The sequence below is a fragment of the Hermetia illucens genome, chromosome 2 (assembly GCF_905115235.1).
Source record: "Hermetia illucens chromosome 2, iHerIll2.2.curated.20191125, whole genome shotgun sequence".
In the NCBI taxonomy this organism is placed as follows: Eukaryota; Metazoa; Arthropoda; class Insecta; order Diptera; family Stratiomyidae; genus Hermetia; species Hermetia illucens.
Window position 1 is genome coordinate 121,929,566 of NC_051850.1, and position 26,114 is coordinate 121,955,679.

The 26,114-nt window shown below is 40.6% G+C and overlaps 1 protein-coding gene across 1 annotated transcript; it reads left to right on the forward strand.

Annotated features, from left to right (window-relative positions):
• The first annotated feature begins 5,132 nt into the window (after nucleotides 1–5,132).
• LOC119648061 (protein ERGIC-53) lies at nucleotides 5,133–26,114 on the forward strand. Its single transcript, XM_038049528.1, has 5 exons — nucleotides 5,133–5,362; nucleotides 23,694–24,418; nucleotides 24,481–24,962; nucleotides 25,030–25,143; nucleotides 25,212–26,114. The coding sequence occupies exons 1-5, from the start codon at nucleotides 5,170–5,172 to the stop codon at nucleotides 25,246–25,248; spliced, it is 1,551 nt and encodes a 516-aa protein (XP_037905456.1). The 5' UTR covers nucleotides 5,133–5,169; the 3' UTR covers nucleotides 25,249–26,114.

Genomic DNA, 26,114 nt, shown 5'->3' on the forward strand with positions numbered 1-26,114 from the left:
TAATAATAAAGTTGAGTTGAGCTAGAATCTGGGATTCGAAATTCTTTATAAGACTTCCTGGTGGTTACTACTGACAAGGTAAAATACGGTGCCTATTTCAAGGCAAAAAAGACTGCAAGTACCTTAGCGTCGTTGACGCATAGGTCCGCGAACTGGTCCGGTCCGGTCCGCCATTAAGTGGATGACGGACTTAGGAAACCCTCAATTCCCAAACAAAATCTTATTTACTTCGTCACTGACAACAACTATGCACCAAGGTAGGCACATGGTTCCAGTCTCTAGTGAACCGGGTCTTGCGTCATAAGTTGCGCTTTATGTTGGCTAATACCCAACCAGCTTTTTTCAATACTCGTAGCATTCTCGTACGTCACACACAGATCTTTTTGACGACGTACTCAAACACTAAATTAAACACCATCACGCCAAAGTCACCTCACTACTTCAGGCCTGAGTTTATGTGGACGCTTTACGAAAGGTCTTGGCTTGGAACTCTGTGCTATACATGATGAATTTTGCCATTTGGATCAGTTTTGGCGATATTCGAAAGTTAGGGAAAATTTTATATAGGAAATTCTGCAGTGTATGCCTACCTAAAGTCAGTCTGGTGTACGTCGATTTATTCAACTGGGAATATTCCATTGTATTTGCCAATAATTTCCTTCTTATACAGTTTCAATATTCTTTCAATAATTTTTGCCAGAATTTGGTGGATCATACGTCTCCCTTTTTGAATTCGGGGCCTATGACATTTTTTCGCCTGTCCTGAGGCAGTTGTTTCTCTGTACATATTAGAGATGAGTCTGTGCAAAGGATATGCGAATCGATGTCCCTCTTTCTCCTATCGTCCTGCTATTATCTCGTCTATTTCGGAGAATATATTGCAATTTTCGCCATGTTTTACTGCTCATTAATCGACGGTGGTGCCGACTACTCCACTGGCCGAATGTACGGCGCATTGTTTATGAGATCAGAAACGCACATTTCACCACATAATGTGGAATTGGTGATAGTACCGATGATGTGCTTTTGGAACCCATCGTGTTCTTCAAAAGGTATTTCTCGGCCAGCTTAATCAATTACTGGAAAGGCCCGTTTCAGGTAACTTTTCTTGAATTGTGACATAATTTTGGAGTGTGGTTTTGACACCCAGCACCAAGACAGTACAGTACTTTACCGGAACTATTGCTCTTCCCATAAATGTGCGTATTGCACCTTCATTGAAGTGAATGCGCCAAAAAACCCACACAGACAGGCCTTTGCCGGTTTCAAATGCGGGTAGCAGAATAGAATATAGTTCGATTTCCGGAGAGGCAACATACGTATATGGTTGCTAAATATCTCTTAGTGGGTGTGATGCATCATCCAAACCCGCTCGTCATTACGTTTCTGCTAATATACTACTATATTTTTCTACGTTCTTCTCTATGTAGCATGTTGAGATTTTGAATTTATTTCAATGGAACTTGTGCCGTTTCTCAATATGTGGGTTATCTACAGACAATGCTGATTCGTAATCCTTATCCATAGATATCTGATCCCTAGGCCGATGTAGTTTCTCATTCATCATAGCTTGTCAGAAGGAAGCAACTGTTGAGAAAAGTTTGGGTTTTTCCAGTAACTGTGGCGGCTAATTTTAATGCGCCGCTCTCGTGTCACAGAACAGAGAAAATATTGGAGACACTCTCTAATACTGGGGTTGGAATGAATGCATTTCTATAGTTTCAAGCAACGTAGAAAGAAGGGAGATACCATAGTTCTAAGCACAGAAAATATAAGCTAAGTTCCTCATACTATCCCATGATATGTCTACCATTGAGTTGTTGCAACTTGGTCGTTCACAGAACGAATGTAATTGTGGAAGACTTGACGTCGACTCTGGCTTCATTATTGTAAAGCCAGACTTCGAGCGAGCCAATTTGTTAGATCATTATTGCCAACAAAACTCGTGCGCTCTGTTACCCACATCAGGAACGGCTTGTTCTGCAGACAAAGGTTAAACAGTATCTGGTGGGAGCTCCATAGCAGCTGGTTTAATGCTGATAATGATACTTGATTGTGGGAACAGATTCAAAAGGTGCGACCCCGCCAGCTTTAACTCTTTTGCTACCAATAGAGTAACGTATATCTCCATTTTGAAGATGGTTGTTTCTTTCCTGAGGCGGGGCGAGCCCCACGTCGGGTTTTACATTCTTGAGGCCGATTGCGCTTACAGAACTCATCCGTCGATCATCTTTTCTACAATCCCGTAGGCAAGACTATATACAGAAGTTTCAGCTCACAGCGCATTGTTCCAAATTTTACGGTAGAAAAAAATCATTGCGCATCTTCGACCGCATATGAGGTCTGGTGTTAGTGCCGTGTAGTGCAGTAGTTCATTCATATACAGTTGTTTAGGGCTTGTCACATGGAACGGAGGGACGCACATAGGAAAAATAATGCGTCATCGTCACACACACGACAACAAACCAATACATTAACCACATAGGTCTCGGGTCAATTGGTTACCTCGTTCCTAGCTCAAAGACACTCACTTGCTCCTCCTGCATACAGTCTTCTGACTAGGAGGTCAGAACAATCTGCAGGATTTGTAATATGATATTATTCCTGGCAAATATAGTTCCTAAATGTTAGATAAGGTGGACTAATTGGATTTCCACTCTCGTTAAAGACAGTAGCGTGCAACTACCATACTTAAGGGTCTTAGCAAAAGTAAAGTGCAATCCTCTGGCTTCCATCGTGAGTGTACTTCGGAGGTACTGGCTGTGCATTACTTGCCTTTCACTTAGAACGCTTCGTGAAAACAGTTTTTCTGCAGCGGACACTTTGATAGGTTTTCATCTTGCGATACGTGAGGATCAAAGTATCCCGTTGGCTCATCATTGGTTTCATATCGTAGAAGTCCAGCTAAGTTGCTAGCGGTATGATGCTCTTAATCCAACACCGGTTGGATGAATCAAACGCTTTACAAAAAAAAATGTTTCGAAAAAACTTTTCATGAATATTTTCCTAGAAAATATATTGCTAACAATAGTTTCCTGGGAAGCTTAAACAGCCCGATATGATTGATAGCTTCAATTTTTCTTTAAAAGAGATTTTCGAACTACTCAACAACCAGAATATCGGCAAGTAGGAGGTCCCGCGAACTGAAGACGACGGATACCGAAGAAACAGTCCGTGTAATTCATTGACTTAAGAATAAGTCGCCAGAAGCTTTTAGAATTGCAGACTGAATGGTTAAATATGGAGGCGACCAATTACACCACACGGTTTACCAACTTATGCTCAGAGTGTGGAACGGCGTACCAATGCGTGAGGATTGGGAACGAAGCATTTTCTGTCGCATACATAAAATGGGAGATATCACGTAGGGCATCAATTAAAGAGAAATAGCGTTGCTGAGTACCATCTTTAAGATATTCTACGCTATCTTACTAGGACGAGTAGCCCTATACGCTAAGAACATAACCGCCTCATACCAAAGGGGGTTTCACTCAGATTTTCTCTCCGCTGCAAACTATGGAAAAACTATTGGAATATTGCTATTAGTTACACCATCTTTGAGGCCGCCTATGATAGCCCAGTTTTTATAAACTGAAATAGGCTCTGTTGGCAGTCAACAACCGTGCGTGGCTGTTACCGGTTGTGATTCTCGACCCTGGATAGAGGACGCATGCCTAGCAAGATAGAGGAGGAGAATATCTTATAGATGGTCCTCAGCAACGTGACATCTCTATAATTGCTGCACTGGGTGATATCATCCTTTTTATGTATGGGACAGATAATGCTTCGTTACCAGTCGCCAGGCATTGATTCGTTGTCCCACACCTTGAGCATCAGTTGATAAACAGCTTGGTGTAATTGATCGCATTCATATTTTACCAATTTACCAATTCCGCTGTTATTCTACCGGCTCCTGGCGACTTAGGGCTTTTAAGCCGATGAATTGTACGGACTGTTTCTTCCATGTTTGATGATGGCAGCATTTGTCCGTCATCTTCAGTTGGCGCGACATCCATCTCGCCGATATTTTCTTTGTTGAGCAGTCCATCAAAATACTCAACTCATTGCTTCATCGCCTATTCAGTCGGAAATCAGATTTATTTCTTTATCTTGCTGACTTGTTGGTAAAACTTTCGCGCCTCGTGCGGTTGCTCCTTGTACTGTTCCAGTTCACAGATATGTTGGTTCTCCCAGGGTTCCTTCTGCCGTCTGTAAAATCGCTCGACGAAGTTCGTGATAAGCGTGTCCGTGTTCTTTCAAGTACTTTCAACAACCATTTCGTGCGATAATGCTAACTTTATAATCCGCAGTCCGTCATTATTGGTATCCTTATGTAAGCTATGGGAGCCAACGTACCGCCTGAATAGGGGCTTCGTCCCTACTTGACTGTTAAAATCTCCAAGTATGATTTTTATATCATATCTGGGACAAGCTTCCAGGGTCCGTTGAACTGCCTCGTAGAAGGTATCTTACACCGATTCTGCAGTCTTCTCTATAGGGGCGTGAACGTCAATGAGGCTGATATTTCTAAATTTACCTCGCAGACGCAGATTGCATAAAGGCTATGCTTATATTTTCAAAGGCGATAGCAACAAGTTGCATTATCTGGCTGACTAGGAAACCTACTCCGTGTACATGGTTTACTAGATGGCCACTATAATATATGGTGTAGTGGCTCTTCTCCAGAAAACCTATCCAGAGTATCTCTTGCAAAGTTGTTACATCAGCCTTATATTGGAACAGAGTACCGGCTAGCTGCTGAGAACATAAGTCAGCCAAATGTCTGTCCCTTTTGGAGACAAAGAGTGTTTCTATTTCAGACAAATGATTGAGTCTGTCTCAGACATTAGACAAGCAAATCTCTGTTGCTATGTCAGGCAATTGTCTGCCCTAGTTAATTGTCTGTTCCAGACATTTTACCACTTTCATCATTCTTCACTGGAGCACATTAATGGCCAGAAGAAATTAATATACCCAACCAAAATATGTAGTTGAATATACAAATTCAAACTTATGGAGAAGATCCCGCCTAAATGCAAATTACTGAATTTCCCTTTTGCGCGAGAGATTTCCAAATATCAAAAATCCCATTTCCAACTCAACCCTGGCATGTCATGCCTTTGACACTTGTCATTTGCTTCTTGTTGGTTGGCCACTTTACAAGCGAAAATGGCTTTGACCGGTCCGAGGTTTCGTGTGTCCAGTGCCGTGATTTTACTAGTTTTCCTCATTTGTTCACATAATAATGCTCGGGGCAATATCAACACGGGTGTGCATAGGCGTTTCGAGTATAAATATTCTTTTAAGCCGCCGTACTTAGCGCAAAAAGATGGAACAGTGCCGTTTTGGGAATACGGTGGAAGTAAGTACACGTCAGAGTCGATTTGTTGGAACTTGTTTAACTCCTCTAATCCGCCTTTAGGCAAATTAGTGTGAGCGAGATGGAAGCAGCTGGATTGTGTCCAGGATAGTATGTGTACAATATTTTGACACGCGTACGTTTTTTGAAAAGTAAAAAATTATGCAAGTTTTGGTTGTGTTTTGCGGCCAGAAATATGCTGATGTAGTCAGGCAGGTCGGGTGAGATTCAGCTCTTCATCAAAGCCCTGGCGAACAAACAATTGACTTGCAAGCAGAACGAAATAGATGTTATTGACGGTCCGGATCTCTGTGGAATCAACCCTAGGGATATCATGGCATATGTGCACATTGACGTTACTCAAAACATGTTGCGAATAGTAGTTTTCATTGTTTCCGATATCTTCAACCTCACTGAACGCCAATCCTATCTTTCAATACGCCAGACTTTCTCAAATTGCTGAATAGTAAACACGACTCTTCCCAATTTACGGCACAGTGATTTGCCTACCAAATACCCTTCCCAAGCAGATTTCTTGATGCCAACATTTGTAATTCTTATTGGCAAAAAGAGATTCAAACTTTGGAATTTTCAATGATCCTTGAGGGTACGGCTAGCTGGGCTGGGATCTCTCTAACTGGGAAGATGCGGCCGAAAAAAATGTGTATTTGCAGCTGGCAATGAACCCTGGTATTCCAGAGAGTTAATTTCGGTCATAGTTCGCTACTAGCTTGCGATATTCTCTTTTTTCAGGCCAAGGTGGCAGCTTTGTGCTTTATTTATTGTGGCAAATTGGCGGTGCGAATTATCACCGTACGTAGTAGCACATGTTGCGCTGTACTTGCACTTGCACATGCCACAATCAGAACCTGAAGCAATTCGAGCTAACGTAGGCATGACGGTTGGCTTAACAGCACATTTCCAATCAATTGGTTAATAACAAATGTTAAATTTGGGGTAATTACATATTCCTATTTGTTTAATTGTCTGGTTATACAGAAATACTTAATTTTTTTTCAATTGGGTAAAAGTTGTCACTATCAAACATCGGCATCTTTTCGGGGAAGTGGTATTCGGTTATATAGTGGAATACTTTCTGAGTGTTCTTCCAGCCTTTAGTCCATAGGGATCGTATATCAACATACCTTTATTTTGATTGGAAGAGTGGCGAGTAACAAGCAAGTACTTCTGGTTTGAAGCTATCTGGAATATTGCGTCCCAGTATTTCATAAAGAGGCAAGCAACGATCTGTTGCGCGACTAAATTTGTATGATATTTACTCCGGAGCTTTGTCCGCAGAACGCAGGAAGTAGGTGAGGTAAATTTCACAGGTACTAATAGTATTCACTGTTAAGCCGGGAAGTGCCGCGCTAGATAGCAACTCCCCTGCGAGCTGCGGGTTCTCTCTCTGCTCTAAAAGGCGACCAAAAAAGAAAGGGGTCCGTAGGCTGGCAACCTGAATCTTCTTTATGCTTCGGAAATGGAGGTGGTTTGATTTTTCGGTCATGACCTTTTGCTTTTGACTATGAGATTCCGGTCTAGAATGAGAAACATTTCAATATTACAATGTTACATACCAACGGACACTTTGGATTCAGAGAAGAAGTATTTTCCTAAATTGACATTGCGATAGTGATGGGTGATCTGAATGCCAAGGTGGCTTTGACAATGTTTAGTTCGAACATGTGACGGGGGAAGGTCTTAGGTACCGTAATGGCAGTGATGAAAGGTTTATGACTTTAGGAAGCATCCACCACCTCATGGACATGCAACGTGACAAAAGGGAATTTGTTATTGCGCTGGTCAGAGAGGTATAACCTGCTGTAAATAATAATTATTTCGCAGCAACGTGAAAAAAATTACTTATGGTACAGTTTTTTATGGACCCACCAGGAACGTTAATGGTCGCCTCCGCATCTACGACGAAGCGCAGTTAAGCGATAGAAGGAATATTCTACCACAGTTCTCAATCCAACCGCCGCAAATATAATAGCTTGGCAGACAGAGAAGGAGGCTGGTTTCCACTTAAGATCGCCTTCTGCTGAGTACATCAAAAAGTAGTCGTCTGTCAGCGCAGACCTTCATTCCATCTTCTCTTCATTGAAATCGAGAAAGCTTGTAACAGCATCGAAAGGGAGTGTCTCTGGAGTGCTGTTATTCCAGACAAACTAATTACTATCGTCAGAGCGAAGGGAAATCTTGCGCGCTGCATCGAGTGAAAATTTCTGAGGAATTCGAAGTCGAAAGCGAAAGCCGACAAGGTTTCTTTTTTGTTTATCATAGCATCCTTCCTTAAACTCTTTGACTATAATGATGACATTTGCTTGTTCTGTCATCAAGTCATGGATCTTAACCAAATGCCTCTGGAATTGAAGAATACTAGACATAAACACAAATGAAGCCAATGTTCTCATTCTGACGGGGCATAGTGCATTAATGGGCAGGACATCGAGGGTTCGATGTCCTCGTTTGATTGTGTCGTGTGTGCCCTCGTTCGTATATGTAGGAAATGTTATTGTTGTCGCTCGAAGCATTAATAGCATCTGTAGATCGTTTTATGCGAATTGTACCCTGCGGTGGAATCCACTATTCCAGGATGGCGAGTTGGTCGCCCTAAAGTTATTTGGCATAGAAGAGTGAAGAAAGACTGCAAGCTTCGCGGCGGGAGCTGAAACACCGGAATCATCAGCGATAGCTTGTAAATGTCACGCTCTTGTCGTTTCACTAAAGTGAAATGAGTCATGGTGGATGCAGGAGGTGCCAATTTGGATTTTTTATTTCTCTGCCTTGCCACTATTTTGATCGGCCGCGCGAAATTGAGGACCGGTAACCAAAGCTTCAAATGAGGGTTGCGGGTTAACATACAGCCACACAGTATGATGAAAGGATGTTGACGCAGCATTCAAGATCGTAGGCAACTAAAGGGCTCCATCTCTACTTGACTGTTAACATCTCCAAGTATTATTTTGATATCATACTTGGAACAGACTTCGAGGGTCCGCTCTACTGCCTGGTGGAAGATATCCTTGAACATCAATGAGGCAGAGTGCATAGCCTTTCGCTTATGTTTTCAAAGCTGATAATTGCCGGTTTCATTTTTTGGGCTGACTGGGAAACATACTATCGGTTTACTGGATGATCGGTATAATTTATTTATTTATTTAATTTAACGGACAACAAACTGAACTCCAATTAATTATTGTCCTCAGGAGGAGGAGAAAGCAAAAATTTTACTCTGCGTTTAAAACTACTTAAAGTAGAGAAGTTAAAAGGACCAAGCTGTTCTGCGTTGTAATTTCGGCAAAGCTTAGTAATCGGGGATTGGAAATAGACTTCGAGCTTTGCGAAGGGCACGATGAAAATGTCTGCCCTACGTGCGTTATAAGACGCAGGACGGCATCAGACCCGAGAAAAGTTTAAAAAATGTGCATAGATCCAAATAGGATCTACGCTGTTGTAGGAAGGGAAGGTTCAGAAAGCGGAGGCGGGGGGAGTGTCTAGATTAGATTGAAGGGAAACACAGTCCATAGACGACGATATTGCGGAAAACAGCTTAAGGTCGTCTGCATAGAGCAAACAGGGACAAGTAAGGAGGGGAGGAAAGTCGTTAATAAAAAAATAAAAATAACAAAGGACCCAGAATAGATCCCTGTGGGACGCCAGAGTTGGTTAGTGGCTCTTCCTCATCAAACCCGTCCCTGTCCAGCGCATCTCTTGCGACGGTGTTACATCAGCCTTATATTGGCACAGGGAGCGCATGAGAAAATGCGCAAATCATTATTCAATTTTCGTTGCCGCGTTCGTCGTTCTAAAAATTTTCTAATCAGAGGCTCCTCTCCTCGCTTTGTAACTTACGGGTTTCCGTTTAGGAAAGTTGGACCAGTTGGTACAATTTTTTCTGTTTTTAGGTGCGGTAGGCTCGCCTTCATTCTCCTCCGTCTGCAGTTTTTCATTAAGAAAGAACTCTCAGCGATCACCATGTGAAAGTGTAGATAGGGTTTGGCAGTAGAGCATTTCCCAGGCTTTATGCATATCGCATGGTGGGAAGCAATCCACGTTTTGTCCTGGAACCTATATTCTCCATAAAATGAATTCTATTAAATTTATGCTGTATGCCTTAAAGTGGTTGCAATGATCCCATCCAATGGTGAATTTTACCTTGGATTTATAAAGTCGAAAGCGGTAGCGAAAGGTAGAATTACTGGTTTATGATCAATAAAAGAATGTTTACCTCTCGAGCAGAAATTACCTTGAATGTCGGCTTGAATCCACGTTCTATATTAATAGTATTTGCTTGATGATTGTGACGTTTTGCGCTCCTTTTGATAGAACGCAGAAGACAGCTTCCGCTGATCGTGATGCGGTATATATATGTAGTCGACACCTGCGCTCGAACCGTTTACAAGGTAGGAGATAGGGTCTGTGCTGCATATGCCGTGAGTATATTATCCCATCTTAAGTCAAGCCTTGCTTTTGACAGGCCTGTCAGACTACAGTTTCACATGGGGCGAAGTAGTATTCTCTACATTTTCGCTATCTTACTTCACTCAAACCCAAAATATTCAATCGATTTCAACAAAACTTTTGACACAAGGACATATATTTTGGTTTTGCATAAACTTTTCATACTTTCTTTTTTACAGGTTTAATGATATAACAAGTCGGTATAGAGATTTGGGGATTTCAGTGAAAAAAAAATGTTTTTTTTTGTATGTAATAATACTTCTGGCATGACTCTTCTATTTCAATGTAATATTGATAATATACAGTCGAACCTGGTTAATTCGAAATCGGAAGGACTCATGAAAAATTTCGAATTAACCTAAATTCAAATTACCGAAGTCGGGAGTAGGTACTTAAAGGCAATATGCCAGTATATAGGAATTCAATATATTTAGAAATTATAGAAGATAATGTAACTAATGGCGTAATAATTTATTGCAATTATACTTTTTTAAAGTCTGAAGATATTTTGGCGCTCATCGCCCTTTCATTAAAAAAAGCTTCGATTTGGTTTAAAGCAGAAAACATCGTATAGTTTGCGTTGTCATAAGCTTTGATAAAACGCTTCAACCCTTGTATGTATTCTGTAGACTCTGAACTGGATAGAAGTGGTTTGTTTTCATAGTTTCCTCATCTGAATATCGATTGTTATTATCGGCCTTCTGGCTTTTCACGTATTCCAAAATATCCTCATCTGTAAGATCTCTATATTATCGTCAACGATTAGGAAGTCCTCGTAGGTTACAATTGCATTGTGAACCAAATCTACACAGTCTTTTACTGAGTTACGCAATTCAATTAGATGTAAATCTTCGCTTGTTTTGAAAAAGTTTGCATTTTTTTTCGAGTAACCATATGCCATGAAGGATGTCAATTGTAACTTTGTTGTTCTTGTCAATATAAGCGCCCGTGAGAATGTCTTCAATCAGAAGACGTCGCTAGTAGTGCTAAAGTTTGTAATGATCCATTGATCCATTGGTTGGACAACGGACTTTTACATTTTCCAGTTCAGGTATAGAATTGTGAGTTCCTCCTTTCTGAATTTGCAGTTTAACTTCAAACGCCTTTTCGTGAAAATTTTCCGGTCATCATCGATTTTTTATTTGATTCACATTTCACTGGTTTAGTTTTCATATTATTAATTTATCTATTATAAATGCCAAGTTTTGTCCGATGTACATTTGTAGAATAACCCAGTCTCATTCACATTAAAAATGTGTGGGATTCATGTTCTTTATCAATTCCGACAATTTCATTTTTCAACTGAATACTTTTTGTTGATCAACACTCGCCCCACAAACACTTTTAAATGTAATATTGTTTCCGCTCTTAAATCGTTCAAGTATTAGGTTTGAAATCCTTTTTACCCAATTTCGAAGCACCACACGACTGGTTAATCCATTTTAGGACACATTCATCGACGTCTGGATTTGTAGGAGCTCTAACTTTTTTTAAGGTTTTGTGTAAAGTCGATTTAATGTCTGTCTGTCTGTCTGTCTGTCACACCCGATTTCATCGAAAACGGCTAAACCGGTTGTCAAGAAATATGGTGAGAACGTATCGACCTTTTCATATAGCAGGTGGCGCCAATTTTTTTTCGGATTGAAGGAGGAGGGAGTAGGGTTGCTCTTCATAAAATAGTACTTTTCGAAAACCTTCTTATTTTTGATATTGAGTGAAATATAGAAGAGTGAGGACTCAAAGTGTGCCCCAAAACGGTCTCAGAACCTATCCAACCGAAAAATCTGAAAACAGCCACAATGATTTGCCTGTATAAAATCTAGGCCTCAAAATACATCTTCACAAATAAAGTTATTAATAGTAGATTACCAAAAGTTCTAAAATAATTTATCCGAAAATCCCCCTTAAGTTCATTTTAGAAGTATACAATTTAATACAATTTAGTCCATGTGGTCATTTTCGTTTTTAATTATTTGAAAGTCAGTATTAATTACGGGTGGCAGGCATGTGTATGTATATGTATGTGCTAATGAAGTTCGCGGGTAGCGTTCAATAAGCTGGACATGTATGTACCTATTTAACATATGCTTTCTCGCATAGAGTAGGGTAGAAATGCGCCAAAATGCATTAGATCAATTAGATGGAATGTTTGTTTATTTAGGGTGAACGTTTACATTTACCGTTGATATATATTGTATATATATGCGTATCATGAAGTTCCGCAAAATGTGAAGGAATATTTTCAATTCTTAGCTATGCGTGAACGTAAAACGTGCATAGAGTTGCTCACATAAGATGAACACAAAACCTTTTACCTTAAGCGCCGAGCTTCTAGTATTCCGATTTATCTTTATCTCCACTATTCACATTACGCAAAAATGATTCCTCATTTTTAAGAAAAGGAGACAATGCACTGGCAGCAACTCCAAACTCTTTAGTTTCCTCAAACTTAGTTCTCCCTCCTTCTACCGCGCGAATCGCAGCTGCCTTCTCCGCTAAAGATAGCGTTCTATACCTTGACCGTTTCGCCATAAGGAAAAACAAGCTTGCACAACCCACGAATTGAGCTGACCGTTTGAAAAAAAAAGATCTCGAGAGAATTGTATACATAACATGCAACTAACTACACATTAATTGCATGTTCCAGCTGAGTAAACATAGGCGTATTTCTAATTTTCGTATTCTGTGAGATCCTTTTCGTATGAAATCTTCATAATACTTTGAATTATCCATATTGGTAATAAAATAAGATTTACACTGAACTTTCTAGTATCATGTCATATATTGTACATAGTTTATATTGGGGAAAATTGTATACTCCTAGTTGTAATGTAATTTTTGACCTTCATTCACTTATTTGACAACCAATGCCAGGTTGCCTATTTCGTAAAGTATTAACAAAGACCTTTCATTTGATACCTGACTCGGCTATGTTGGGAGAAAAAATTGTACATCCCAGTTTGGTGGTACGCAAGCTACTCATAAACCGCATTGAAAACCATGTCTTTCACAATATCTATTCCATTCTTCCACCAAATTTTCTGTCTGTAGGTGTAACTGTATGAGGTGTTCTAACAAGTTATGTCGGAGGACGGTCGTACAATGCATGACCTTGAGCTTGTAATCGAATTAAATCTATTTTGAAATGGGGTTCCCCGTCTGCTGTTATATGGAATTAGCAACTATTGTCACACTGAAGCTTTATTCGTTCCATCAATTTTAGTCAACGACTTATAGTAGTATGTTACATTATTTTGAATAAAGAAAATAAATCAGACTACCTGTAGGCCAGATGATTAAAATCTGAAAGCAGGTGACTGGAATATTAGGTAGGCTGCTAATATTTTTTCCATGTTAATCTTCTCCTTGAATTCGTTGATTATGTTTCTCTCGTCTACTAATTAACAAATGTAGCATGTTCGTAATCTCTCCCATAATAATCCCCCCAATGTTCGTCATTGGTTCAATACCATATTCCTAGCAATATTATATTGTTGATTATTTTATTGAGTTTACACTGATTTCATAATTACTTATTTATACAACACCAAGTAAATGGTAATCTTGAGGTTTTATCAGGTTTATTTTTAGGTATATTTTCCTGATATTGGCATTGCTAAGATTGAGTCTGAATCTTATTGTAAGCCTAAAGTATTCAATGCGATTATGGACCGCACAGCAGTTTCAACAAATGCCTCCGATTTAAGGAGCAAACAAAGTATGCACATAGCCTTTATTGATGGCGTATAAATGTGTGCTCCCAACATCAGTTTTAAAATGACTATTGAAAGAAAAGTGTCTCAAATCTTTTGCAAATTAAGAAGGAACTCGTTATCTTATCTTGTTTTTTCAAGAAAGCTGCCATGCTTTAACATTTATCTTTTACTTAATTAAAGATTTTCTTAGAGATGAGTTCTATAGCCTGGCATTTGATGCTGCAAACAATTGTTGTTTAGATTTCATTCAGAACAAAATATTACGAAAATCGACTCAATGTCTACCTATTATCCACGCATATGATAACCGATTGTCCGAATCTAGTCGCTCTTCGTTCAATATATTCCCTTCCTCAGAGTTTAATTCTAAGTTCGGGAACATAAATATAAGAAAAAGTATGTTATTTCAAGAAAATTCGATTTAGTTATCTTTCTCATCGCCCTTAATGGCTTCGTATTGCCAGTATACTCTGCGGATTAATGGATGCTTCCTTTTTAACACTTTGACTGCTGATATCGCGATACTGCCGATTATTATTAATTAAACAGTGAGGTATATGGCGACACGGTGTCAGATACAATTCACGTAATGTAAAAGAATTTTAATTTTTATTCGTATTTCGGTACTCATGAAGTGTAGTGCCACTTAAATGGATTAATGCGATTGATGTCCCAAACGGGACTGAAATATACTCAGAAGACATTAATATTAATAATAATGGTTTGAAGGGAAGTTGCATTGCCTCCTAAAAGAACTGTTGTGCCTCTTCGGTGGTTATAGCGGACCTATTAATTTTAATATGCTCATCATTCCTATAGCTGACAGGAATGTTAGGATGCTTCTTATTTCTAGATGTTTCAATCTTGCATCAGCTATTAGTTACTCTCCCAGGTGCACCAACCTACTTTGCACAGGTGCAAGGCATTGTTCCAAAATATGAATGGTAATTTCATCACCCTCGCCACAGAATCTGCAGACAAGGTCTATAGATATCCCTATCTCTTCAGTGATCAGTTTAGTTCGAACCCGTGAGTATTGCTACGATAATCCTTTCTACTTGATAAGGTTCCCTTCCTGACCTCTCTTCTTGGCCAGCACATTCTCATCCAATATGGCCTGGAATTCAGATTTTTTTGTTCGAGCTAATCGTATTCAATTTATTAGGGATTTCCATGTTAATTTAGTTAGTCCTATAGTTTCTTTGGAGATTAAAGTAGGCATACCTATCTGTGAGATATATTTCCGTAGTCCAGGCCGTTACTTCGTCGAACTGCTCACTAAACATCTCGCCGTCATCAGAGAACTAGCCTGGAACCATTCAACACTTTACTTCAGGCTAGCTCTTCCGGCTTAGAGAACTTTCAAGTCAGAAAATTCCTTGCACCAGCAGGAGTAGAGAGGAACAGTGCAGTTGTTCGTTCAAGGGACCCCTTTCCACCCAGTCCCTCCATCTGCTAGCGCTCCTCAGTATTTTTCTGGCAACATTGTCTGGAGAGAGCTCAACTGTGTCGGGATAACGTGCCTTCCCAATCTTGTGCAGATAAAACTGAAAACCTTCATGCTCATTTAGAAGTTGGGTAAGAAAATAATTAATCTCTCCATACTTTGAGTCAGCCACGGATTTAAATTGCCGATAAGCCGCACAGTCCATCTGCTTCTTGATTCATTTTGACAAGAGAGTGTGCCGGGGACCATCTCCCCGAAGTCTTCCCCCTGTAAATGGCTTTACATTTCTTAGCGCGGAGGGCAACGGAGACTACTCCCACGATATTAGTGTTCACTTGCCGAGAAGTCTTCCAGAATGGTACCTTTTCCAGGATCCATTTCTCTGTGGAGTCTGGGTGAAAGTGGTACCCGATAAACCGAAATCTTGGGTCCTAATTCCGGTATTGCTGGCTAATTAGCCCTAGATCATAGTTAACCTCCGCATCGAATTGCGCCAGCAACTCGTGAGCAGTTGTGCTCCGGTACATGTTAATTTGTAGGATGTGGATCATGCTAACCGCATCCTAGTCCTTTCCAGCTCCACTCTGAAGACTGGACACCGCATTCGTATCCTACATACTACTCATATAATTTTGATATTCCCACTGTTAAGGAGTGTCCTCGCGTATTGCTCGGCAGCTTCCACCATTGCAAGTGTTTGGCCTTGAGAATCCGTAGAAGTGATTCCTATCCAGGCATCGTTTATCTTTGGATAGTCATTCTTTACGGCCTCCCCAATTTCTTTTCTGTAAGGCAGTCAAAAGCAAAAGCACAGCTGCGTAAAACGTACTCTTGTTTCTTGCCGTCGGAACTAATTCAACGAGGTCTCCGCCACCCTTCGTTTTCCGCAGGGAGCACACTTCTGCTCCACTACCTTCGGGCTTCATCTTGAAGTGGAACTCCGCAAATGTTCTGCATTCCGTCAGTTTAATGAGCAGAGTCGACGGTCTAGTCCTTTCCCCGCTTTGGACTCGGGCGAGTGCAATGTTGACCACATTGCCTCCTACATGCTATCCTGTATTGTACCGTTACAGTCTTGATCCAATTGGATTGTTGCGCCAACGATATTATTATTATTATCCACCTTGACTTTAAACAAACTGTTTTCTGACGGGGTGGCCTGTTGTTGTATTTTCTCCGTCTTTGTCCTTTTTTGAGCTTGGTAGACTATTTGGATAAAGTCTTTTGTATGTCTATGAGTGCTTCTAGTTCTATCAGCCCATTTTCAAAACTTTGCTGACATTTTTTTGGGGAATCACTACCACACATCTCCTGATAAATCTTTTCCCTTCGACTCTAGCAAGGACAGTCGACTGCGCTCCCACTCTTTTGCGTCCGAATTCACCTACTCACTGATTTTTTCCGGCACAGGATCACTACAAGGCACTGGAGTTGCCGTCCCCGTGCCAGCAGCCGCATCATTTTGCAGGTGTTTTCTTTATTTGGGTGTCCCGGTGTCTCGTCAAATGTTTCAGCATTTGCTGTCTTTTTCGCTAGGCGCTAGGGTGAGCGACACTATTTCATCGATTTTGTGAATTTTATTGCTTTTGTTCTGCATGGAAATCTAACCAGCCCGATTGCGTGCAAGGCAGCGGGCCGCAATAGTCAAGAACGAATGTATCCTTGGAGACAAAGCCCCTACTCCAGTTCTTTTAGGCTTGGCTTTCGCTAAGCTGATCCCGAAATTCACGGACAAATTCGCTCGGAGCAACGCGGCCTATTTATACCGTTTCAACACCCACTACCTGACCAGGGTCTTGAAGCGGTTGGCACATACACGCCACAACTACCACTTTCGTTGCAAGGACTCCCAGTGTGTCTGGACCTGTAGCGAGCCTTTTTCAAGACTACTACCTAGGACACAGATATTCTGCCAGTTAGAGGGTCAGAACTACTTATTCGGGCACCTCGGGGACGTCACTTCACGTATCGTGAGCGACCGTTAGAGATGACCTACCTCGCTGTGGGGCTCCTTCGATCAATAACCCTACTGTGAGAATCCGTCAGTGTACCAACTATATAAAGATGAAGAGAAGTCAATTCCCGGAGGACCTTTATGTATATCGTTGGGCATATCTTAATTGCTCCAATGATATGCACACACACATACCAGTCTTTAAAGTTTGTGAAACTCCGTTAGTGTTTTGTCGAGCTTTGTTCTGGCTACCCAGATTATCGCCCCATAGGTAACCATTGGCCTTACTTTTAAAATATATATTTAGTGTAACAGTTTCGGGGTACACCCCCATTTCTCCCCTCTGGTGGACCTGCAAATCATCAGAGCCCTTGTAACGTTACTACATATTAGAGTATAATTCACAGTTTAATTGATCATCATCATCATCATCATCATAAACATGTTGGCATAGTTGTAAGGCACTACGCGGTACAACATTAGCGCTAATGGAGTTGTTTAAGGTATGCTCCACTGCTTCTACTACAATGGATGTCAGGCTAACTGGTTGGAAAAATGAACAGGATCCTTTTCCTATTTGTAAATGAAGACCATTTTTGCCCGCGTCCATATATCCATTAGAAGAAAACCTAGGATACTTTCCAGGCCTTTCTGGAGCAGTGCTGAGGTTTAAAGTTTCCCGCTGTCAACCTTAGTCTAGCTTCCGCTTTTGCTAGTCCTCAATTTTCCTTTTCCATCCCTTTGTCTATTATTGTGGTATCAGGCAAAATGCTATGGTCTTCCGTCATGCAATTGGACTTCGGGAAATGAGTTTTGAGAAGTAGATGTATCCTGTCCTACTCATTCTCAGTTAATGGGCCATTTTATAGAGGCTTCAATGTTTCTGTGCTTTATTCTTCCTCAGAATTTTCTGCAGCTATTGCTTTTCTTTGTTTCTTTGGTCGCGTCGCTATATATAGTATAGTCAGTACGTTTTTAAACCCCAACCAGCCTCTAATTTATTTCGTCCGGTTGAAGAGTTTCGGACCTCTTTTTTCATTTTGATTAGGTTCTTGTCAAACCAGGGTACGACCCTAGGTGAAGTGACTGCTGTCTTGACCGGATAACTGACCTCAGACGTGCTGCAGTGCTCATTGCGCCCATGTGCTGTGATTCAATCTTTCTCGCGTCAGTTACTTGAAAAGTCCATTGGTGGTTAGCTTGCTACCCACCTTTTCTATCGAACGGAGAATGACCGTTGATCATATTCGGTTACAAGAGACAGAGGGAAACCATGTCCATAGTTTGATATTCATGGAAATGTAAAATCAATTATATTCAACGCAAAAAAACAGATAAAGAAGCATTTCGATCAGGATTTTGCAAGCTATTGTATAACATCCGATTGAATAATAAGTGTTTCAATATGCTGTGGTACGTCTTAACTGATTTTCAGATAAGATAAAAATAATTAGAGTTTTAAAATAAGATACTGTGATATGTATTTTTGAGTTGTTTAGATTGAAATATTCATAGTTATGACGTTAATTTAGGGCCAAAACGACATGAGAAATGTTTCACTTTATCAGAGTGGGGATGACAAAGGACGCAATTAAAAAAGTGTTTATAAGGGTGAAGAAAACAAAGAGACAAATCGCTCTATCTGCGAAAAATTATAGAAAAAAAATGTTTTCTCAGGAAAATTCAACTATGGCAAATAGATTTAAAAATCTTAACTTCTTTAGCGACGGCTGCATAAATTATATTGAAGTGATACTAATAAATAGTCTGCATGTTCAAATCTGCGAAAAATTCTTTTGTCTAATAATAATCTCATCTGAACACTGACGCCAACGTCCTCGATTATAAAATAGACAAACCAGATTTGTAATTCTCATGCATAATAAATTGAGATGATCATTAATAACTAACTAATATCGAACCCGTCAAATCTTTGATAAATTTAATGAATGACGAAATTAATAATTTTATTTTCAATAAATTCGTCTAGGTGAATCGCCAAAACGACATTATGTTTGCATTTAGATGCGGAAAGGGATTTCATTCAGATTTTATCCTGCTCGGCAAAGGGTCTGGCTCATTGGTACCGTGCTTGTTTCTTCTTTTGGCCATAAGCTTGTTTCTAGTAAGAATAAAGTGATAGACAATGGAAGGTTGCATAGCCAGTATCGTTGCATCTGAGGCAGGGTTTGCCACGTCTTCTTTTTCTACCATAGATATTGGCCCCATAGGCTGGTTGGATCATCCTCACTCATATGGATTAAGGGACCCGCCTACCGCAACCCATTGAGCCGGATTTTGTCCATAACCAGACTGTCAACGAATTGATCATAGATTTCGTCGTTATATAGGCTAAAGAATCATTCATCCTCTTGTAGGGTCAAACGTTCTTCTCATCCAAATTTCAGAGGAATAAGAACTTTCACCTTATGCTGAGACGTTTTGAGCGGGACAATTTTTGTAAACTGAAATAGCTTCTGTTGGCAGCCAACAACCGTGCGCCAAAGACATCATGGGAAGAACAACCAAAGATGTACAAATAATCTTCATCAATTTCGAGCAGGCATCTTGCAAAAACGAAAGAAAAAACATGGAAGAATACAACTTTGAAACCGTTGATAATTTCTATTATCTAGAGTGGAAAATCACAACCGATAACAGCTACGACGATGAAATCCGCACACGGTTGTTGGCAGCCAACAGAGCCTATGTATTTCAGCTTACAAAAATTGTTCCGCTCGAAACGTCTTACCTTAGGGTCACTGTTCTTACTGTAGAAGACAATGATCTTGCCAGTCCTTATGTATTCCTCGACTTGGGTTCTTAACAAGAAATATTGCAAACTCTTGGCCCCGTTCGAGAGAAGTATCCTCCGAAATGGACGATTGCGTAGCCTACGTAACGACGAAATCTATGAGCAATACCATGACCGTCAGGTTGTGGATAAAATCGGTTCAAGATGTTACGGTTGGCGGGTCACTTAATCCATATGGATGAGTATGATCCAGCCCGAAGAGTCTATAAGGGTAATATCTATGGTAGAAAAAGAAGATGAGGCCTCTGTTGGAGCGATGGCGTAGGCCAGGACGCCAGACAGCTTTTAGGGCTACCGAATTGGTGGGGTATCTGGAGTTCCTTATTATGGCAGACCTAGACCGAAGACCGGCTGTTGTGCTGTTAATGATAATGATGATGGGCTAATATTATTTCTGCGTATGCGCGAAATCTGAAATATGCAGTTGGATAATTTAAATAATTTATTAAGCATTGGTTAGGGTTCTTTGGGATATACATTTTTCGCAACCGAAAAGGTTGACCTATGGGGTCCCCCTGCTTATCTTGGCATCTACACAAATTGAAAAACCTCTCTCTGTGAATAGAGTCTTGCTAAGAATTCGGAGGGGAAGAAGGGAAAGCTTCTTATAGACGGCGTGTCAATAACGGCTGAGAAAAGAATATCCAGACACACACACACACGGTACGCTATCAAGTTTTGCGCAGAAGTCTGCTATTTTGACACCAATCATTTGATTCGGTAAACCAAGAGAAATCCTAAATTACATTTCAGTGAAACGAAAGCCATGGCGCATAGATATGGTTAACGCACTGTGTCTCATTTAGAGGTTAATAGCAACCACATACATATATAAGAAGGGCTGGGAAGAAATGGTAGACAATTCATGCTTTAGATGGCCATCAATGAGAATGTGGCTCGTGTGCGTGACTTGTTAAACTTTGACTATCGGATAAGTGTGAGAGTAATTTTATAGACGCGTCGCCGTCAAGCAGCCATTGCGCACGTCATGACAATGATCTCAACATACAATGATGCTCAAAGCTGGTCTCCAATATGTTAACATACAAGCAAAAGGCCAACAGCGAAGAAATCCTGTTCTTAATTTTTGATAGCGGCATTTGCATTGCTACTGATACTCCAATTGCTGGTTCTGGTCCCGGAATGGGAGAACCCTGCCGGTATTGAATCTACTTGAATATAGAGCTCAAAATATTTTGATTTTCCTAGATAATTTTTGAGGTGATTAAGGGATTACTCGACATCTTCAAGGCTGTTTGGCTGCTGCTGCAGATCGCGATGAGTTTGTCCTTAAATCGTTTGTCAATCCATCGGGTTGTCGCTTTTAGGATCGCATATACTCAGAATGCATTACTTCAGTTTTCCCAATATCTCCCTCCAGTGCATCATTCCCCTACACCCACTCTTTCCCTCCTTGTAAATTAGTCCATTAATTGCTCTACATAAATAAATTCAAGGTTTTCAATTGGATAGTGCATCTAGAGTTATGCAGAATATCGTATGACGCCGGTAATATACAGACTACAGTTCTTGGCAGAGAGGCTAATTAATAGTGGAATCGCTTTAATCTCACCTTAATAGCACTTGAAGCCTGGGTTTTTATGTCGTCCGCGAACGCCATAAATTGTGGGAGATCATTTTATCTTTCCCTCTACATATTTGTCACAAAGAAGATCCTTATCTACAATAACTTCCAGATATTTTACTTTTTCGGATAGTTAAAGAGTTAATGCTTTCATCGTTGGAAGACAAGTAATTTCCTCCTTTTTGTAAGCCTGTAAGCCTGTATGCGAGGCACTAATTGCTAATCAAATCAACAGCGTATTGAACATTTTTACACACCGAGGTTTCCGAGGTTTTGATCAAAAGCCAGCATACCCACTTTATCCGCATATACGCGGGTTGATCAGTATACTCTACAGAAGTGACAATAGCTAATCTCTTTGAGGGTAACGTTTTATTGTCCTGCGTTGGGTAACGATCAACACTTACTGCAATCCACAGCAGTCTGCGTTCGCATAGCATAGATTAATTCAACTAAAGGATCAGCGACACCATACGTTGGCAGCATCGCAAAGCGGGAGCGTACACAATTAAAATCCCTTCAATATTCACGAACAGCCCATCGCGAACTTACATTTCGGGGTTACCTTCTATATTTTGGAAGCCATGAAATGAAGAGCAGATTCACGCCATTTTTCACACTGGAAAAAGAAAAGCAGTCCATCAAAATGTTCAGAGCACCGTCCGATTCGTTTGCTGTCTCATACCATCAGTTATGCTTTGCACAGCACCTAATGACAAATTAACTCGTGGGCTGGGTAAAATTACACTATCGCGATCCTAAGAATAAAGTTCGAAGTGTAGCAGCATCAAAAAAGCGTCCTCTTCCCAGTCCACTTTGTTTTTGTTATGGTCACACAAGAGATCCAAAGTCCAACGCTCTCCACACTAGTCTATGCAGATGATATTTTCTTAGCTTCTCATAACAGAGTTGATCTCTGCTTTATAACGTACGTTTTGAAACTGTATCTCAATAAAACAGAAGTTTTAACAATCGACTGCAATGAAAAAGCCATTATCACCTGCCGAGAATGAGTGATCTAAATATCTCACTGCTATCAGCCAATAGTGAACTGCGCTATGAAATTGCTTCACGCATCAGCACAACTTGGATGAAGTGTCGGCCCATAATCGACGTTCTTTGTGATCGACGCATCAACAAATGTGTCAAATCCAATATTTACTGCTGTGTCGTCCACCCTGTTGCCCTCTACTACCTACTCAGAATGACTATTAGTCGACTATCAAAGATAAAGATTTGCGCGTCGCAATGGAAAAGACAAAGATATTGCGTTGGCCCAGCGGTATAACACGTCATGATCCCATCCGCAATCGATATGGGGTTGCACCAATCGTGTCCGATGGTATAGATATGTAGTTCGCACTGTCAGCAACTCACTTGCCAAGATTGGTCTAAACATCGAAGACGACATTCCAGGAAAAATAAGAGATATGGTAACGCAAAATGTCACATGCTGTATCGAAATATAATTTCAGATGAATTTGAGGTCGAATATGCAACCATGACAGCACCGATATTATTTCTTCTTGTTGTCAGTGGCGTTCTTCATGCTGCCTTGTCCGAAGGGCGTGAAGGACTTCCATAGACCCTGGCATCTTTGTTCAAATACCTCAATTACGCTGATCACATCGGTTTGCTCACTCACCGAGTCACGAATCTTGACCAAATGGCTCAGGATTTGGAAAGAGAGGCAAATCGAATCGGACTGAAGCTAAACACCAATCAAGTCAAGGTTTTTAGGCTGAAGCTTCATCGGTGGTACCGAACTGAATATCGCTTTACGTATTAACATCGCTAGATCCCGTTGCCTTGTTTAAAATCTAGAAATGCAGTTATCTCATTAACAATATCAAGTTGAGAGTGCTCTGTGCTAATGTTCTTTCTGTGTTGTGACTTCTACTGTTTCTCAAGAGCTCCAACCCTTCATTTGTCTGCGACATATCATCGGATACACTGGCCTGATACTATTTCGTACAAAGAACTTGATCGGCACATAAGCCAGCTGCCCGTTAGCGATGTAATCAGAAAGTGGAAGTGGCAATGGTAGGTCATATATTAAGGAGGGGCGACAATTCCATTGCTGGCTACGCCATGCAGTGGAGATTCCCAACAAATGGGTCGCCAAGAGCACTTTGCACAGAACAGTAGAGCAGGAGTGTGGGCGTCTCGGGAAGTCCTGGAAACATTGAAGCGCATTTCACCGAGCCATATACGACGGCGCGTGGGTATGGCTGGCGCGCTATGCCTACCAAAGGGTGAACGGTAATCAGATATACATATATTGATACACCACATAATCATATTCCGAAAAAAACACTTTCAGTTGTATTAATTTTACATTTTTCCCTTTCAGATGCAATCGCCAGTTCGGAAAGTGTCCGTGTCGCTCCATCACTGCGCTCACAGAAAGGTGCTATCTGGACTAAATCCAAAACCAACTTCGATTGGTGGGAAGTAGAAATTGTATTTAGGATAACTGGTCGTGGTAGAATTGGTGCCGATGGTCTGGCCTTCTGGTACACAACAGAAAAGGGCGACTACAATGGTCCTGTATTTGGCTCGTCAGACCGGTGGACCGGTTTGGGTCTGTTCTTCGATTCCTTCGATAACGACAACAAGCACAACAATCCTTACATCATGGCTGTGCTAAACGACGGTACCAAAAATTTCGATCATCAAAACGATGGCACTACCCAGCTATTAGCTGGCTGTTTGCGGGACTTCAGGAATAAGCCATTCCCGACTAGAGCGCGTATTGAATATTATCAAAACGTTCTCACTGTGCTGTTCCACAACGGCATGACAAACAATAATGATGATTACGAAATGTGTCTTCGCGCTGATGGCGTTATTCTACCCAAAAATGGTTACTTTGGATTGTCAGCAGCCACTGGTGGTTTGGCTGATGATCATGACGTCTTCCACTTCCTCACGACTTCACTACACCCACCTGGTCAGTTGCCAGATGTGAAAAAATTAGCTGAAGAAGATTCTGAGAAGTTGAGCAAGGAATACCAGGATTACCAGAGGAAGTTGGATCAACAGCGAGAGGAGTACAGGAAAGAACATCCTGATGAGGTAGAATTGATCTAGAGTGATTTTCATTTTCGTTTGACTCACTGTGTTATACCATATTCCAGCGTAAAGATGACGATCCAGAAGATTGGTTTGAGTCCGATAATCAACGTGAATTACGACAAATCTGGCAAGCACAAAGCACAATGTCGGAAGTCTTGCGTGATATGTCTCGCAAAATAGACGAGGTGATTGGTAGGCAAGAACGAACAATGTCGTTGATAGCAACTCAAGGACAGCAGCAACCGGGCGTGCCGCCGCAACCTGGACAGCAAGTTCCCCAAATTCAAGGCGGTGTAGGTGGCGGCATTTCTCGAGCAGAACTCGATTTGATCCTGAACAATCAAAACGTCATGCTCAATACTATCCGCGAAGCACGAGCCTTGATCGGCGATGTCCACGCCAAGTCGGACAATATCTTAAATAATCAAGCGAGAGCTCCCAGCGCACAAGTTCAAGCGGTTGGGTACGATATGCAAGGGTTCATTTCAGAAATGCGTGATGGATTGAATCAAGTGAAACAGGGGGTTTCACTAGTGGGCCAAAGGTAAGAGTTGAACACATAGTGGACCTGGACTAGGCTTCTAATCGGATTTTTGTCTTTATAATTGCAGAATGCCAAATTCACTTCCACAAAGCTGTCCATCACAAAGTTGTGTGAGCGTGACAATGTTCTTAGTCGTTACAGTTGTGCAACTGGGACTTTTCCTAGCCTACAATATATATAAGTAAGTACAATGTCTTTCAGCCCATTAAAGGTTGTTTCTGACAAAAAACTGCTACTCATTCCTCACAGGAGCCGGAATGAAGCGCAAGCGAAGAAATTCTACTAGACATAAAGCTACTTAAAAGAATTGAATTCCCCCCATAGCAAACGGCCACAATGACAATTGTTAGGTAGCAGAGGATTGGATTCATATCGTTAAAATTGTTTATTTCGGGGCTCCCGCTCGAAAATCCATTCATCCATCATAAAAGTCGACCCTGAAAGTTTTCATCTAGGTAAACGGATTAAATGTGATTGTTCTTCTTCTAAAATTTCCAACAACTGAATTGCTTACTATATGCTCAAGGATTTACGCTCTAAATATGTTGAATTGTTTTTCTTATTTATATGTTCGTATTTAATGTAATTTCATTTGGAAATGCTTAGAAAGTTTTCGAATGAAGTGTAGTCTCGCAGAGGGAATAAAGAACGTTTCCCTTTCGGAATACGGCAGCCAAGCTATTCCGTATCCTTCGGAATTTTCCTTTAATTTTCGCTCTTTTTCCGACCCGAATTCTTCTATTATTTTGCTTTATTTCATTGGAGGCGGGTGTCTCTCTTTTTCGCGTCTTTACCGCTATTGGTTAACAATCCCGTCAGTTCGAAACAAATCTTCAACGGAAGATGTGAATATTATTAAACATGTTTCCATGTGCATATATAAATATTTGTAGATTTGATAAAGTAATGTTTGTATCCTCATTTTTTGAAGTACAACAATTTTAAGATTGTCTTTCATGTCGGGTTCGATTCTTCTACTAATCTAAAACGTAAGACAACAAAATGAGATCTCCATTTGCAGGAGAGAAAAGGACGATAATAAAAGAAATTTTCAATGCTAAGCATAACAATTAAAATTATATAAGAATTTAGTGTAATTTTTGTTATATGTAAAAAATAAAGAATTTTTTAAATAAAAGGAAAAGTAAGAAG

Excerpts from the sequence above, each read along its gene's own strand:
- LOC119648061 (XM_038049528.1), top strand. The coding sequence starts at position 5,170 with ATGGCTTTGACCGGTCCGAGGTTTCGTGTGTCCAGTGCCGTGATTTTA. Across the intron at positions 5,363-23,693 it reads GTTTTGGGAATACGGTGGAA|ATGCAATCGCCAGTTCGGAA; the intron begins GTAAGTACACGT and ends TTTCCCTTTCAG. Across the intron at positions 24,419-24,480 it reads GGAAAGAACATCCTGATGAG|CGTAAAGATGACGATCCAGA; the intron begins GTAGAATTGATC and ends ACCATATTCCAG.